The 17,223-nt window shown below is 36.7% G+C and overlaps 1 protein-coding gene across 1 annotated transcript in view; it reads left to right on the top strand.

The window, feature by feature from the left end:
- Positions 1-17,223, top strand: part of DPP10 (dipeptidyl peptidase like 10) — a 265,286-nt gene that overhangs the window by 55,391 nt on the left and 192,672 nt on the right. The window contains 1 exon segment of the mRNA XM_032693535.1: positions 5,270-5,365. Within this exon segment, the coding sequence (XP_032549426.1) occupies positions 5,270-5,365 (96 nt within the window).

Genomic DNA, 17,223 nt, shown 5'->3' with positions numbered 1-17,223 from the left:
AAGTATTTAAACAAAAGAAAATACCTTGGGAATAATCTTATAAATATATCTTTATATTGGGAATTAGTGGCTGGTGCATAAACAGAAATAGCTGTTTATGAGATGCCATCATTTAGTTTATATGTCAGTATAAATATAACACAGGTATCCTTCTTTTTCTGCTTGTATTCTATTTCATGTTTTCAAAGTTTCGTCACATACCTGCACATACTGAAATATTGATAGGTAGATTTTTAGAGATCAGTTCCTTTAAATCACTCCTGCCTTTAAATCAACATTTTTTTTTTTTTTTTTTTTTTTTTTTTGCTTTACATCATGACAGTATGTTCCCTATTGCAGGAATTATGTGAAGACCTATCTGATTGACCACTGTTGATCTGTATTTCAAAAGTGAGAAATACTCAACTGGAAGGATTAGCACTTGAAAGCTTTTATATGCAAAATCATCTGAGAATGATCTAAGAGTTGTACAGACATTGCTACCTTTGTATAGCTGTTTTGCCACAACACTTAAGGCTGTGTTTTCATTTAGGGACTGAAAGTAGTTCTACCTTCATGTTAACTTACAATTTCTGAAGATGTGACAGACTCAAATGCTTTACTCAGGACTCCTTTACTGAGATATTGATATTGGCATTTAAACTATGCCTGCTGATAGATGTACTTACTGTTGAGCAAACTGGCATGTACCTCTAATCACAGACTCAGAGAACACTCAGTGTTTGCTTTGCTGTCACATGATGAAAAAAAAAGGACAACTTTAAAGAAAAATTCCTTTAGAGAACATTTAGGCCAGCCAAATTGGCAGGAAATGCTCTTTTTGAAAGGTTTTGAGAAGAGAAGATAATCCATTTGGGTTATATACGAGAGAAAAACTGTTTAGAACAGGGTTAAGATCGACCCCTCGATACCATCTCTCATATTACTCTTAAATTAATAGAAAACAAACTAAACATTTATTTTTTTTTTTGTGATGTGGAGAATCATTGCCAGAAGATTCAGGTTTCTGGTCAATGCTGTATAGACTCCCTGTAACTACTGTACACTGGCAAGCAGCTTTTCATATCTGACTACTTTAAGGCAAGTTTTTTTTCCTTTGTCATGCAAACACAATAGGAACTATACTAACTCCCAGTTATCAATATACCTGTTAGCTTGCATACAATTTACTAGTGGTGTTTTTCCATGGCATTTAACATGAAGCCTTTATCCTAATTTCTAGCATGAAAATATTTTTTCCACAGAAAAGTCAATAGGGAGCTTCAGTTAATGGTATACTGCACAACATAATTATTAGTTTTATTTGCTAAGTTAAAAGGTAAATTTTATGAGATATGTAGACTACTTTTAGCCTGCAGAAATAGTATCCTATAGACTCATGAGAAGTAACAAGGCTATGAATTTCTACTTTTGCAGTCTTCTAGTTTGGTAAGCACAAATAGGTTTGTCATTTGGAATTAATACACATCAGTTGTTGAACTATTTTTAGTTGGATGTACAGTTAAAAAGTAGCCTTTTAGTTTTCGACATTTGGTTTTGTTTTTATCTTCTATAATCTGTATCATTATATACATAAATATATATATAATTTCAGAATGAAATAGAAATCTGTGAAAAATTGTGTGAGGACATTGGAAATATAACTCCTTCAAGGAATAATTCAATAAAATTTACAACAGAAATGAAAAAGAGATAGTAGGCTATTTTGTAATGTAATAAATACGAAGTGGTAAAAGGCAGTCTTAAAAAAAACCCACAAGTGCATCCTAGAATCAAAGAATAGTTTGGATTGAAAGGGACCTTAAAGATCATCTTGTTTGAACCCCCTGCCGTGGGCAGGGCCACTTTCCACTAGACCAGGTTGCTCAAACCCCCATCAAACCTGGCCTTGAACACTTCCAGGGATGGGGCATCCACAGCTTCTCTGGGCAGACTGTCCCAGTGCCTCAACACCCTCACAGTGAAGAATTTCATCTTAATATCTAATGTAAGCCTGCCCTCTTTCAGTTTAAAGCCATTCCCCCTTGTCCTGTCACTCCAGGCCCTTGTTCAAAGTTCCTCTCCAGCTCTCTTGGAACCCCTTTAGGTACTGGAAAGTGCTCTGAGGTGTCCCCAGAGCCTTCTCTTCTCCAGACTGAACAACTCCAACTCTCAGCCTGTTTTCATAGGATAGGTGCTCCAGCCCTCTGAGCATCTTTGTGGCCTCCTCTGGGCCTGCTCCAGCAGGTCTGTATCCATATCACTCAGAGAAGGGAGTTACCATCAATCAGGAACCTCCTGGATTGGTTACGCCCTGCTGTGCTGCCCCCCCAACAGATACTGGTGTGGTTGAAGTCCCCTGTGAAGACCAGGGCTTGTGCATGTGAGGACACCCCTGTTTGTTTGTTGAGAGTCTTACCCACTCTGTCTTCCTTGCCAGGTGACCTGTAGCAGACCCCCTTTATAATGTAATGTATCCCTGCCCTCTCTCTAATTCTGACCCATAAGCTCTGGGTTGGCTACTCATCCATGCCCAGGAGGAGCTCTGTGCATTCCAGCTGGTCACTGACCTACAGGGTGATCCCCCTTCTGTGAGTATAAACATTGTGAAGTACATACTAAATGTATGTGCTCGAGAAAATTTAACCCAGTATAGTGTTTTGAGGGTTCATATGATGTGTAATTCATCATGCTATAGATAAACTGAGCCTCTGAGGTATTAATAGAGTGGAAAGTTAGTGTCAAGGATTTCAAACAGGGCTCTATTTTAAAGACTTAGCATTAGGAGAAGAGTTACTTTTCAAACATCCAGTAAAGTTTCACAAAGATGCCAGTTTAGAAATGCTAATAGTAATTTAAAACCTTACTTTAAAATCCAATTTATATCATGTTTTCTTGGCAGGCATGTGAATCGGAGTACAGAGAGGAGAGCTGGTGTTCCTTTCTTCTCTGATAGACTTTCTGTACACAGCTGATATATTGTTTTAGTGATTTTTATTAAAGCAGTTAAAAAAAGTTCTGTCTTGGGTAAGACAATTTTTTGGCAACCTAACAGCTTGTGTCAGCTTGATTGCTAGTTGACAAACTGGCAGGTTACAAGGGGTCGCAATAAGTAGGAACAGACTCAGGAAAGGTTAGAAGGGAAATTCGTTTAGAATCATAAACAGCATCAGGATCAGAGTGTGTTGAGTCAAAATAGGTGATAGAAAACAGCTTGTTGAGGGTAGGCAGTCAGCAAGGTTATGGAGAAAGGGGAAAATGGGCATATGAAGAGCCCAATATTTGATGCTGTTAAGTTAGAAGTAGTTTTTTGAGGACATGGAATGTATTTGTGGAGCTGAGCAAAACATATATAACAACATGTGCTTACTTTGAAGATAAAAACTCAGTGTGTGGCAGGAGCAAGAGCTAACAAGTCCCACGATGTGTAAACAGAGGGATTAGGTATAAATCAAGAGAGATAATGTTACTCTGCTGTAAAGCTCTAGTAAGACTGCGGGTGGAATATTGTGTCCCATGCTGGACTTGTAGAATATAATAAAAAAAAAAAATGAACAGGGTATTTTGATCCTTGGAAGGTAGGAAGAGGGCAAAAAGCTTATTTAAGGATAACAGTATTTGTCTTATGAGGCAGGATTTGAACAACTCTGCATGCTTAGCCTTATAATACACCAAGTGCAAGAAGAGTTGATTATGGTGTTTACAGAGTCGCTGCTGCGATCTGGGACCATGAAAATGCAGCAGTGCCGTGGCATGAGCAGCTGTGGTGGCTTGTGTCTATTGTAAATTTATGATGTGCATTAAAAAGCAGTTTCTCTTCAATACAGCAAGGATGCACCTTATTAATACCAGCTAAAGTGGCTTCAGCAGGCAGTACTGATGTTTAAAGGCAAAAATATCTTATTGCTGTTGATTCCAGTAAGCTTTCAGCTGAGCTTCTAATTGAGAAATTTGGCTGAATAAAGACCAATAATGAAACTATGATTGACTTTGTTCTTTGTGAATGATCATATTTTCATCCAAAATGTTTTTCAGGATATGACCTTTACAAAGGACATTTCTTTGTTAAAAAAGTGCTGGTAACATATTGAGTTGGCACAAAGATAACAAGATTGCTGCTTGACTGCTGTAATTTTAGATACTCTTTTTCTATGGGTCTGCCATCAGAGAACTGCTTAATATCAGGAAGGACAAAATCTGACTAACAAAAAGTTCCTCACATAGAGAAGGTGGATGGAAGGAAGGATGCAAGGGAAAAGCTCACAGAGTGGAGAAATAACTGCAGTAATTTATGGTAACCTGCCCAATAATGATAAAATTATTAAAAAAACAGCCTGGGCATTGAACTGGTTGGTTGTGTAGGAAGTTCATAGCGTATTTTTGCTAGGGCACAGGCAACAAATGGAACAGCTTTTGGCAGCTGCTGTCCTAAATAGCCTGAAGAAGTCAGGTGAAGTGCATAGCTGCTGTTCATTATGTGATTATTCATGGAAACTTTGTGGTTTTGTGTTTTGGCGCTAACACTTTTTGCTTTAATAGTATTTCTGATTTCACATGTTATTGTGACAGTTCACTATTGAATCTTCGCTACTTATTTGTTTGGCCTACAGCACAAGGAAAGCGGAATTTAGCAGACCTTTTTTTTTTTCTTAAGCATGGGGATGGTTTTGGATCCAGGCAATTTATTTTTTTGTTTTGAAAGTCAATGTTGGCTAATGTTCAGAAGCACGATATTCCTGGGTTCTGTCATGTTTGGGAAAAACACAAAGCTGTTAGCCAAATGTTATACTGTTCTTGTCACTGGCAAGCCCAGGCTATAAAATGTGCATGTAGAATTTTTTTTTTTTTCATTTCAATTTGTAGAATAGGTGAAATTGGTACCAAATTTACTTACTTAGGAGTTTTTTACTTACTTTCTGTCAGTATAAGGTGATCGATATGTCCAACATCCTTTAATTCTCAGGAAATTTTTGTATTGGTTTGTAATCAGACTTCGCTTGCACTGGTGGTCTGTGGTAAGAAAGAGCTTTGCCACTACCATCCCCATATAATAAACAGCCAAGCACTACATTCTGTGGTTGTCCTGTCCAAAAGGTACCAATGCTTTGTTTTCTGAAGCTTTACTGAAGAAAAGTGATACTTTTTCTTTTTGTGGGGGGAAAAAGTAAAAAGCACAGTATTGTTATCGATTTTGACAGGACGTCTTGTTCTATAATTGCAGTGTTTTGCGAACACCACAATGTATAATTTTTAATAACTATCTAAAATGATCTTGTTATATTTGCTTTAGATGAACTTGCAAATTCATCAGAAACCAGATTATCCTTGGAAGATCTCTTCAGAAAAGACTTCATAGTTCATAATCCAGAAGCCAAATGGATTAACGGTAAGTGTATAAACTCTCACGTAATTTGAAAGTAGGTAATGATTTCAAGTATTGACTGTTATTGTTATCCAGACACTGAGAAAGAATCTGTTAAAATTTCAAACTCTCTTGAAGTTGGCCAGTGTCCTAGTTTTCCTTTTAGTTCTGAATCGTGTCTGTTTCATTAATTTTTGAAGTGACTTTCTAATTTTAAAGCTCTGTCTAGTAGAAACTCACTGAAATTATCTATTTATGCTCCTGACTCAGTTGGAAGCAGTGATGAAGAATTTTTTAAGAACTGCATCTTGTTTATGTATTCACAAGAAGATCAAATCTATTAATATCTGAACTTTGGCATCTGAGAACCTTTTCTCTACACGTCTAGAATAGATTCTTGAATATTTCAATATACTTGTACAGCTCATAGTAATTTTCTGATGTCTACGAATTGTATGTAGTGTTCTAATTTATTAAATTATTTATAAATGGTATGCAGATTCCCCCAAAATTTTGGAGTTTTAATGTAAAAAAGTAAACAAATTCAACCTTTTTTTCAACTCATTGACCTCCATTGCTCTTGATCATGTGGATTGTTCAAATTCTTTCTGTTTAAAAGAAATGTACAAATAACACAATAACAACCATCTGATTTGTGTCATTTTAGTTGGGTCTTTGTATTACTTACTCCAGGTGTTATAATCAAAGGAATGAAAATAGGCTTTGTGCAAAATAGAGTATTGTTAAGGAGTGCTCTGTGGAAGGCAGGAGTGTAGAAATCTGGTGACTTTGTATGTAAATTCAGAATAATTTTACATGGGAAATAATTCTTCAATTATATTAATTGACTTTGGCATTCAGCTGTAACTAGAACTGATCTTTATGGTCAATCTTTTTTTTCCAGGGCATGCTCTGATATTATTTGTTATCCAGTAGTTAAGAGATAGGAGAGGGGATGTTCAGTTTAGTTTCCTGCCACACTCTTCCCCCAGTTACTCCAGTGAAAATAAGTTGGAAGAAGATCCTTATGCCAGTTCTATCCATTACTCTTGTTACCCAAAACCTCCACGAGATTACTCTCCTAAGAACACTGGAAGTTGTTCATAACATGTGCATAAAACTCTATGCGTGTAGTACTAATTTCAAATTCCAGGACAATAAAACTAAAAGGTTATGGATGGAGTTATGTTAAATATTGTTGATGCTATAAAACATGTAGTTTATTGTATTTTTTAACTCGGTTCTGCAGCCTGTGGTAAGATAAAAACTTCTTTCATGAGTTTTCTGGATGTGGTAAAAAGAAATGTAGAATTTGATGCTTAACCCTTCCTTGGATGCAGTTTTTTTTTTTCTTGACTTCAAAATACATCTTAAGAAACTCATACAGTGGAATATAATTTTATTAGTATCGTGCAAAAAATGGAGGTTGTAAGCAATCTAGTCTAAAAGCTGTGAGATTGTACAGCTATGAACTTTTCCATCACTTCAAAATAGTATTAGAAATACTATTTAATAAAGAAAGGCCCTGTGTTTTATTAACAATACAGCTGTACTAATATCCAGTCTTTCTGCAGTGGTAGTTTATTGAGTCACTATGACAACTTCTAAGCTTGCAGTTACGTATTTTCCTGTGTTTATTTGCCAAAGAAAGAATGAAGTACAATAGTGCAAAAAAGGGAAAGAATTAATATTTGGCTTGTTAGAATATGTGTGTGTATAAGAATTAAAGAAAAAGTGAGGATAAATAAGGATTTATTAAATTTTTAATATTTCTGATAAACACAGAAAAAGATATGACTTTTTTGTTGTTTGTTTGTTTTGTTTTTGTTTTGTTTGTTTGCTTTTGTATTTTTTTTGAAAGGGACTCAGTATGGTTAACGAAATCAATATCATGGATAATAGACAAAACAAGGAATAGTCTTGCAAAGCAGCATTTCTGCTTCCTGCTTCTAGTTTTATTTTTAAGACTTAGGATAAGATTCTATTTTCTTTCCTGGCATGGTGGTCTTACAGTGATGGCAATATATGCATGGAGAATGAAATATATAACTTAATATTCAGATTCATTACTGTGGAGCTGAAGGGGAGCATTTGGCACTTTCCTTGGATATTGGCTGGGTAAGTGAACTCTGCACAGGATGATTTTAGCAGAAAATAAATAGCTACTTACTACTACTATTTTTTACTCCTCTTGAAATAGGATAATTTGCATCCATCTGAAATTTTTATCATTTTCACCTCCTGGGAAGGGATAGGAATAGAGACTGAAAAAGTGCTGCTGCTGTAAGCAGCTTCTTCAGGGTCTAGAGTGTGTTTCATCAAAAAATAAAAAGCAGGGTTTAAGGATTTCAAGTGCTGGATGTTCTTAGGTAAGGCCTGGTATTTAGCTGCTGCTCTTTAATGAAACTTTATATACTGATCTTTGAATTTCTCTGGCTTTATCTTCCAAGCATGTTATTTCTTCTTTCCACTTCCTGCTCCTCTACTACAAATCCATCCCCATTAAGTTATTTCTAGACTACTCTTTAATAAGAAAAACTCGTACATGCAGAAGTTTTTACAGTTCATTTCATTTTTATGCTTGAAACTGAGTCCACAATTTTATGTGCTTCCCACCAAAGTTAATAATTATGCACATGTTTAAAACAGGAGAGGAAATGTTGGTCTTTATCTAAAATAATCAGCTGTTGCCAAAGAAAATAAAAGAAACATTGTGAACTAGTTTTAAAGAGGTTCTTCCCCCAGAGGGTGGTTGATACTGGAACTGGCTCCCCAGGGCAATGGTCACAACGCCAAGGCTGACAGAGATCAAGAAATGTTTGGACAATACTCTTGGGCACATGGTGTGACTCTTGGGGACAGTCCTGTGCAAGACCAGGAGTTGGACTAGATGATCCTTGTGGGTCCCTTCCAGCTTGGCAGGTTCTGTGATTCTGTATCAGGGCCTAGTTCTAAATTAGCTGTATCAGTGATGTCAACAGTACCATCGCTCTGTTAGTTGTTCATAAACCAATGTGAGAATTATTGCTTGTCTGCCAGTATCATCAGTCTCCAGCTGGATCTTCGAACCATACTAAAGCATTTTTTCAGGATATTTTCTTCTTTTCTATTAAGTTACTTAGAAATATATATGCTGCCCTATGACAAATGCTCAGAAGGTTTGCAGTCTAATCCCTAGACCTTTGATGATGTACTTGTATCTCTTGTTGTCAGGGACTATAGCTGTTAATGACAACAAAATTCAGCATATTTACCTTTATTCCTTCTGTGAATATGGGAGTTGATTGCAAACTAAAATTCTGTTTAGATAATATCTACCAACCTCTCCTGTATATGGTGGAGTGCATTGGCTCCCTGCTTGCATTTTATCAGATGGCTATATACTCAGCACAATGATATTTTTCATATATCTGAACAAGAAGTGTTGGAGAAGGACTTGAAGTCTGAATGATGGCCTGCAGCAGGCTGTGCCCTGGAATCCTGTCTCATGCTAAAGCTCAACAAATCACCTGAGCACATGCATATGTGCTTTATGGAACTGTGAGGGTTGTAGGTATCTGCTTAGGGTAAAACTTCTGTAAGGTGCTTTGCTGAAATTGTGAGATAATAAAATAAGTATTTCTCTCTTTCTATCTTTCTTACCTCTGGAGCAGCTCTCTATTCCTTTATTCAGTAACCCTTTCAACACTGTGTCCCAGGAAGAGCATAGGGTAACGTGCATGGCTGGGCAGCACCACAACTCTGCTCTCGGAAGTACAGTCCTGCTGGTGCAAGAGCATGGATTTTGGAGGGGGCTGGGAAGTGGGCAGGTGCCAGCATAGAGGGAAGGGCTTGCAGCGTCGCTTCAGGGAAGAGAGTGATCTTTGAGAGGGTTAGAGATGACAGCAGAGCTTCCCTCAAAACAGACTCATCTAACAAGCAGCAGCAGCCCTCTCTGTCTTTGGGAGGAAAATAAGGAAGTCATGGGGAGTCAGAAGTAGTAGGGCAGGGAAGACTTTGTGGGAAGGGAAGGGACCTGGACTGGATGAGGTGGTAACTTGTGTTTCAAAAAGGGTTTCCAGACTCCGGCAGAAACTGCATTTTCTCCACCTATCATCCTTGTCCCTTCTCTCTTGCAGGCACAGGGAGGCAGCTGGTGCTCACATCCCCTGCTGCAGAAGATACAGAAAATGACAAAATAGTTTGGGGCAGGTTTGTCCCTTGGTGTCATCCTGGCAAACACAGTCCCTTTCTTTAACTAATCAGGCTGAATATGAACACAGCATTTTGATGAGAGATTTCTGGATGAAACATATGTTTGTACCTCTTTCATTTGTTGCAAAACCCTGGTTTTGGAATGAGGTTTATCAGTTTGTCCAGCATAAAATCCTAGGTTGTGCCAGAAATCTCAGCAGGTATACCTTGTTTAGACTTAATTTTGAAAGTAAATAATTTTTCATGCACATATATTTTCAAGGGACTTTTCTTCAACACTTTTTTTTTCTTCCCCCTTTTACAGTTTAATGTATTTCTTTGGATATGATAATGAACCACTCCATCTCAAGACAGAAATATTTTCACAATGCCTTGAGAGCAGTATAAAGGCAATAGATGTCTGGGTTTATTTTAACTTAAAGCCTTGTATTTACTTTATTTACTTTTAAACTTTTTTTTTTCAGTATTGTTTCCAGATTTCCTATGTTAGCCTCAGCGGAAGCTTTTATTTGCTGAGTAATATTTACTTGTTCTGATGTGAGCATCTTTATTTATTTTCATGCATTGGTTTTATCAGTGAGGAAAAAAGAGAATAGGTGATGGTTTGTTCCCCTTTTGAACATCAGGAAAACCACGGGACTGGTATAGGGAGGAAATCACTCTCCTCCCTTCACATTTATTTTGCAAATATTTACTGTGTTTAATAGAGTCTCTCTTTTTGAAAAATAATAAAAAAAGAGAAATTATAATATTAAACCACTTTTGCTTTACATTGACCACTCACTTCGCTGTAATATTTTGTAGACTGTGTATTACAGTTAGCATGGAAAGATATTACCTGGCTGAAGAAGTATTATTGCTTCTCATAACATGTTTGGTTTACTTAAAGAGCAATTGAGAGAGTGGCTTCCCATAGTTTTATTTGTGGTTGTCCCCGGCACCTTTATTGTGCTCTACACTGCTTTTATCACCTGGGGAGTGAAATGTGTATACAGTGGCCTTTGCTTGAGATAGTGCTTTCCTTGAGTCTCTGTTGCCTCTTGTCGGTCCTGAAAAATCAAATAAAAAATGTTTTTGGGAAACCTGGCATGAAGATGGTTGATGTTGCTTTAAAATTGTGGATGATAAAAATGGAGGTGGTTTGGGAAGCACAGCACACAGATTCCACAGTACCACACGTGCCAACTTTGTGCAGGAAACTACAGTTTAAAATGTTTGGCACTTCTTAAAGGAAACTTTTTCTCTACATGAGACAAATATGAACTTTATTTTGCAGAGCTGAGAGTGTTGTGATGTTTTCAGAGAATATAGGTCAAGTGCAAGAAATCAGTCCATCACTGAGCAATAAAACAAGACAGATTCTGCTCCAGAAATTTGTTTCTGAGTTTGAATCAATAAACAGATAAATACCTCTATTAGGATTACATATCTATAAATATTGGTATGACTCTGGTAATCCATGATGGATATTAAGAGTGCAGTCGTATATTTTTTTTTCCCTGTCCCTTAAATGAGATGAGAGTCTGATGTGGCCAGGCTGGAATTCAGAGATTGTGTACAAGTGCATTTTTGGTGTAACGGGCTGTGTTTGGCACTCAGATATTTGCTGTGATATGATGCATCAGTGCTCTGTCAGGGACTTGGGCAGAAGTGAAGAGAGGTATGTACAGTGGTGCTCTTGCCAGCTCTCCGTAGAGCTTTCATTATTTATCTGAATCTGTCTATGCAGAGCCTGAAGCTGGAAGTCAGGGCAGGGAGTTGTTTTGTTGCCTGTGGTTCCATGTGAAGAGTATATTCTTGAAAAGTAGCAGAGAGAGGTTGGACTTTGATTCCCCGTGCATGGAAAAGCAGCATGTAGAAGAGCAAGTAAAAAAAATCCTAGATAGCACTCCAGTCTTTGGAGGCTTTCAGCTAAAACTCTTCTTTCCTAAAACTCCAGGAAGTGGTGTGAAGTACACACCCAGTTTTTGCCAAATCTGAAGACAGCGTTTTGGTAAAGTCCCAGAAAATTTGAAAAGATACATAGAACATCTCCAGGCTGGCTGATTATTCTCTCAGAGACTGCTAAAAAGGGGAATAAAAGTTTTGATTGATACCGTTCCACTGATTTATTAAAATAAGTTTTTAAGCAAAAGAATTTAAACAATATTATTGTGAAATAGATTGAATGATTCAATTCTCTCATTAAGGAATTGAATGGAGGAGTTTGGAGCTGTGTTTGTGCTGATGCTGAATGCTTTGCTATGAGCTAGCTGTAGATGGGTAATTGGTCATTCAGGCAGAGGTTGTGGAGGTACCACCCTTGTTCCTGGTTGGTATCCCTTCATGGGGGGCAATGAAGCAATGGCCAATCTTACTTTAGGAAGAATTTTGATTTTCTTGTTTGTTTGATTTTTGGGGGGTGGTTCGTTTTGGCTGTGGAAATTTTTAATTTATTTTAAGTTCATATGCAGTAGTTTCTTGGTTTGGTGTTCTCTATATTGCTCTTGATAGAAAATAAATTTATTGTTAAATATGGCACGTGAGGAATACATGTAAAGAATAAAAAAAATAAAGAGAGTTATATAAAGCTACAAAAGTGTTAATACGAACAAGAAATAGAAACTGAAACAAATTATTTTATGCAGTACTGTACATAGGCTTGCAAGTAAGAAAGAATGAAATAATCTGGGTTGCAACTGAGTGTGAATGTAACATGCACCCTTAAAAACCAGGATGGGAAAAATCCTGTACTTTTTTCTATATGGAAGTGGAGATTTAATGTAATTTCTCTAAGGATTTGTCAGAAAAAAATTTGGCCTTTTTATCAATAATCATTATCACAATGTAAACATTAATTTTTTTCCAAAAAGCAGAAATGCTTTTGTGCTTCAGCTTCAGAGAGTTGCCCTTGTGAGTGGATCTCATGTGTTTAGATGTGGTGGCTCTGCAGTTGTGGGATGCTCACTGGGGTGGCAGCAGAGCTCTTCCCTGGAGGCAGAAGGCCAGAGGATTACTGTTCCTTTCATCCTCTGATTCTCCTCCCTGAGGATGAGCATTTGTATAGCCTATTGCTCAGGAGATTGTCTTGTCCTGATCACTAAAATTCTTTGTTCCACCAGTTGTGCCACAACAGAGTTTTCCCCTCTGTAATTTTCCCCCCTAGACTCTGTACAGTCTAGGTTTTAAATGATGTTACTTAGTGGCTATTTTAACTGATCTTCCTTGCTCAACCACACTGTTAGGATCTGTTGCATGCATTATCCTTCTTTCTGCTCTCATATTATTGATGTCTCTAAGCTGCCACATTTCTTGCTTGCTTAGAAGTAGATCTTGGGTAATTTCTACTCAGATCAACTATGTTAATCCCTGTTGCTGCATCAATACTGGTGCCAGTGTTAATGATTGTTAACAAGCATTAAATAGTGCTGTGTATTCAGGGCCATTAGCTTGTGTCACCATTGTATTTTGTAAATGACTTCTTAGCACACCTCTTTGGAAATCTCCCTTCCTTCACCAGTATTCCTTGTACACAAATACAACATCATGTATTAGTCGTGACCTCTGCAGTGTCTTGTAGCTGTTGTCTTTGCTTGTACATTACCATTATTGATTGCAAAAGCTTTTTCCCTGGCTATTTATTTTTTGATTTTTTTTTCTGTTTTGTTTTGTGGTTTGTTTTTTTTTTTTACTAGGAATGTAATACTTCTTCCACAGAGTACCTGAAATTTGTTTTCCTGAAGAGTCTTTACTGCTTGTAACAATTTACTTCTAACTGTATTCATTGAGATGAAGCTGATTCCATTCTAGTTGAAATCTTTGAGTATGGGACAAAATCCAAAAGTTGGTATGTAACTCAGGAAAAAATGAAATCAAGTATTCCAACTAGTGGGAGATCAAACTAACTTTTGCCACCATTAGCCAGAAACACAGCTGATCACTGCAATCCTTCTTCAAATTTATGTGCCTATTAATTTTTTACTTATTCCACAAACCAAAGCATTAATAATTTAACAAAGACATCAGTATACTTAGAAAACATTTACACAGGCTGCATGCTGTTCTATAAGGTGTGTTTTGAAAGAGGTTAGCAGAATGGCTTATGTTTTCTAAGCAGTATTTTTAGATAGTAACCTAATGTTGAAAGGTTAATACAGTAATTCTGTATGTGAACCCCTGGGAAAGTGGACCAGACACTTAATAAATCTTAGTTCTTTCTGTTTGTTGAAGCAAAAGTCTCCTGAGTGTAGTGCATGGAGTAAGTTTAACTATTCCTGTTACCATAGTGACGTTCATGGAAGAGAGAGACCTTTTCTCAGTAATACACTTTTGACTAATACAACAGTCCTAAATATGATGAACAATTCTAAACTGAATGTGCTATATCATTACTCTTAGGATGCAACCCTCTAGGATAAATATTTTTGCTACATGAGCACACCTGAATATTTGATATGGTGTTTTGGAATGGTAACACACAATGGGTGCTACACAACAGATTTGTGAGTTCCCTCCAGACTGCCACTATTTCCTGTTATACACAAAGACTTCAGAGATGTATGTGGTTGTGCATCAGCAGGTTTACATGAAGAGTATTATTTTCATCCTGTGCATCCTTGTTCTGTTTTCCCCACATATCATCACTGCTCCTCACCAGTAAGTGTACCCATTGCACAGCTGGAGCTCTAGTCCCTTCCCTGTAAGATGGATTTGTAGTGACCTGTTAACTTTTTCTTTGGAAACTGCTGTTTATACCTGCAGCTGGTTTTATGGTTCTCTTATAAGCTCATTTAGATTACTGTGATTGGTTCATCAGCAATTGGATTTTCTTCAAAGGAGTACTTTGCAGGAGGGCATAAACCTGGAGTTGTAGTTGTATGCAGCAGCAGCACAGTTGGCTGATTCTACCTTCTTTCCATTTGCCTAAACCAAATCCTTTCATTATCTTCAGTTTTCTTATTTGTCTAAATGAGCAGTTCTTTAACAAACACTCAGTTGATTTTTGTGGCAGATTAGAAAGTTGTACAGTGCTTAAAGTAGTTATCTTTAAAAGCTGAAGTTTTTTATTTCTAATCCTTATATTTTTTTGTCCATTTGTTTTTTTCTTGAATTAAGAGGCTGTAAAACCAGTTCTTCCTATACCATTCTGTAAAGCTCCAATATTTACGTAATGGATCCATAAAAATAGCATTTTTAAACTTATTTGTATCTATGGACATATATATATAAGTTTATTTCGCTTTTAGTCCTTTTTTTAGTTTGCTCTCTTTAGTTGATTCTGTTGTGCATTCTCTGATTTTTCTTTTCCTGTTCAAGTGGCGGATTTCAGAGACACTGACTCATATTTGCCACTCATTCGTCCATTTCCCTGGTCTGTTTTGCTTTCTGTACCATATGTTGTTTTTCTTAAATGTATGAACAGACCCTCTGCCTCTGGCAGACCCTCTGCCCCTGTCAGCAGTTCAGACAGCTGGAAACAGGTACCAGGCCAAAGTTATTCTTCGTAAGAAAATGTGATTGGTACTTGAACAGTTTTGTTTGTTACATCTTTCAGTGTGATGCAGAAAGTACTTTTGGTTTTAGTATGTTTGGGAAAGTGGATATATCTGTCTATATATACTGAGGTCATGTATTTTGGATTTTTTCAAGGGTCTACTCAGTGCATCAGTTCTGTTAAATTCTCTCAATAACTGTTAGTGTTGAGCAGGAGGAGATGGCACCAGTGTTATGTAGTTTTGATCTAAATTGCATCGTGTTGCAGTTTGGATCTGTTCATTTTAGTTGCATCAGGACTGTAGGGATAAGACACTGGAGGAAGAAATCTACAGAATGAAAGCATTAAACTTTAAAAATGTGGCCATGAAAACCCAGGACTTTTGACTTCTCATTTTAAGTTATAGCAAAATAAACATCGAGGAGGTAAGCTAATCTATTTTACTGTGAGACAGGCACTGCATGAGAGTGAGCTTTACTAGTTTCAGAAGTTACAGTTATCCTAGAGCAGCCGCCTCTAGGATAAGAAGGCAGCTTTGTTTCTGCTTAGGCCTGGAGTTATGTCCTAAGTCTTTTCTGCCAAACTGAGTCTGTTTGTTCTGTAATGATGATTCAGATAATTATGTGTTTGTTGCCAGGATCTCACCTGAGACAGCTCATCTGTAAAGGTCACTAAGCAGCTGTCAGGTGATGATAACTTTCCAGGTACTGCTGATATGAATTAGAGTGGCAATTATGGTTGGCTGAAGATATTTTCGTCAGAAAAGTTTTCTGATGATTTCTCTTAGTCTGTTTTTAGTCTTCACTTGCAAGTTTTGTATGAATAAGTATTTTCTGTATAAGCTTTGTGAAAAAGGTTCAAATAGTTCACTTTAGCTTTCTCACATTTTGGATAATGTGATTTTTAAGGGTTTTTTTAAAATGTTTAAATCTTATCTTCAGTATAATAATGATTTCATTTTGACATTTCTCTGTTATTTTAATGTATTTTATATTACTTTTGCACACTATTTTATTCATGCAAAACTGCTGTATTGTGGTGTTACCGAAGTGAACAGGTCAACATTTAAAAACAAGTATTTAAATATAGTCTATCTAAAATTCTAAGGAATCTTTTATTAAAAAATTTATAAGTATAAGGTTTTCAGTTGATTCTAATTTTGAATAAAAATGCTTGCACTCCAATATTTTGTCACCTCTATGGGCAATTTAGAGAAGCCATATTATCAATTACAACCATATTAGCAATTACAGCTCCAAACCACATTATTAATTTCCCAAACTATGATGTCATGTTCCATTCATGGAAATCTATTGCAGAGTTAATATTATATAATCTGCAGCATTTCCATCGATTCCTGAAGGATTCCAGATGTATAGAGATATGGAAATAGGCTCCTGTTATGAGATGCTTCAAAGGTGGATGCCAATTCTTTGCTTTCTGGGTAACTGCACATGTAATGAAATTTATGTAAGTTATGAATTTCTGTCTTTTTTCCATTTTCATACCCACTGTTGTTCCTTGTCCTCCTAGAGGCAAGGACTCACTGTTCCAGCGAGTTAGTCCTGTCTTTTTTTAGCAATTTGAAATGATCATATAAAGTGTTACATAAATGTTCCTCTCTGCTTAAATATTCTGCTCTCTTTCTCCAGCTATTTCGTGACCTCTTATTTTGATAAATTGTTAGTTGAAAACAATTTGGTCTCAAAACTCTATTTTTGAAGATCTTGATTAGCTCATGCATTTTACTGTAATGGAAATAATAACAAGAGTTCTACTGTATTATTCCAGTAGAAGTTATACTGCTAAATTTTATTTTTAACTACTTAGCTAAATTCATTGCAAAGAGTATTGAAAAATGGCTGAAAGTGAAGATAAACAAATTTCTTAGGTCAGGTACTGTCAATGCCACTATCATCATTTGATGTGTAGTATATGGAAATTATATGGAAAGTATATGTAGCATTGAGGCCATGTTGCTGAGAGCTCAGCTGTGCTGGGCAGGGCACGTCTCAAGGATGAAGGATCACCGCCTCCCTAAGATCCTGCTCTATGGTGAACTTGCCTCCAGCTGCCACAAGAGAGGAGCCCCGAAGAGAAGATACAAGGACTCCCTGATATGGAAATAGAGGCAGGCAATATGTCTTTCAGGACTAAATGCTTTTGGTCTCCCTACCATCTTCAGAATAATCTTCTACTAATTTTAAACAAAGAT

The sequence above is a fragment of the Chiroxiphia lanceolata genome, chromosome 7 (genome assembly GCF_009829145.1).
Source record: "Chiroxiphia lanceolata isolate bChiLan1 chromosome 7, bChiLan1.pri, whole genome shotgun sequence".
Lineage (NCBI taxonomy): Eukaryota > Metazoa > Chordata > Aves > Passeriformes > Pipridae > Chiroxiphia > Chiroxiphia lanceolata.
The sequence above is the reverse complement of the archived record's forward strand: the minus strand, read 5'-3'. Positions and strand labels throughout refer to the sequence as shown.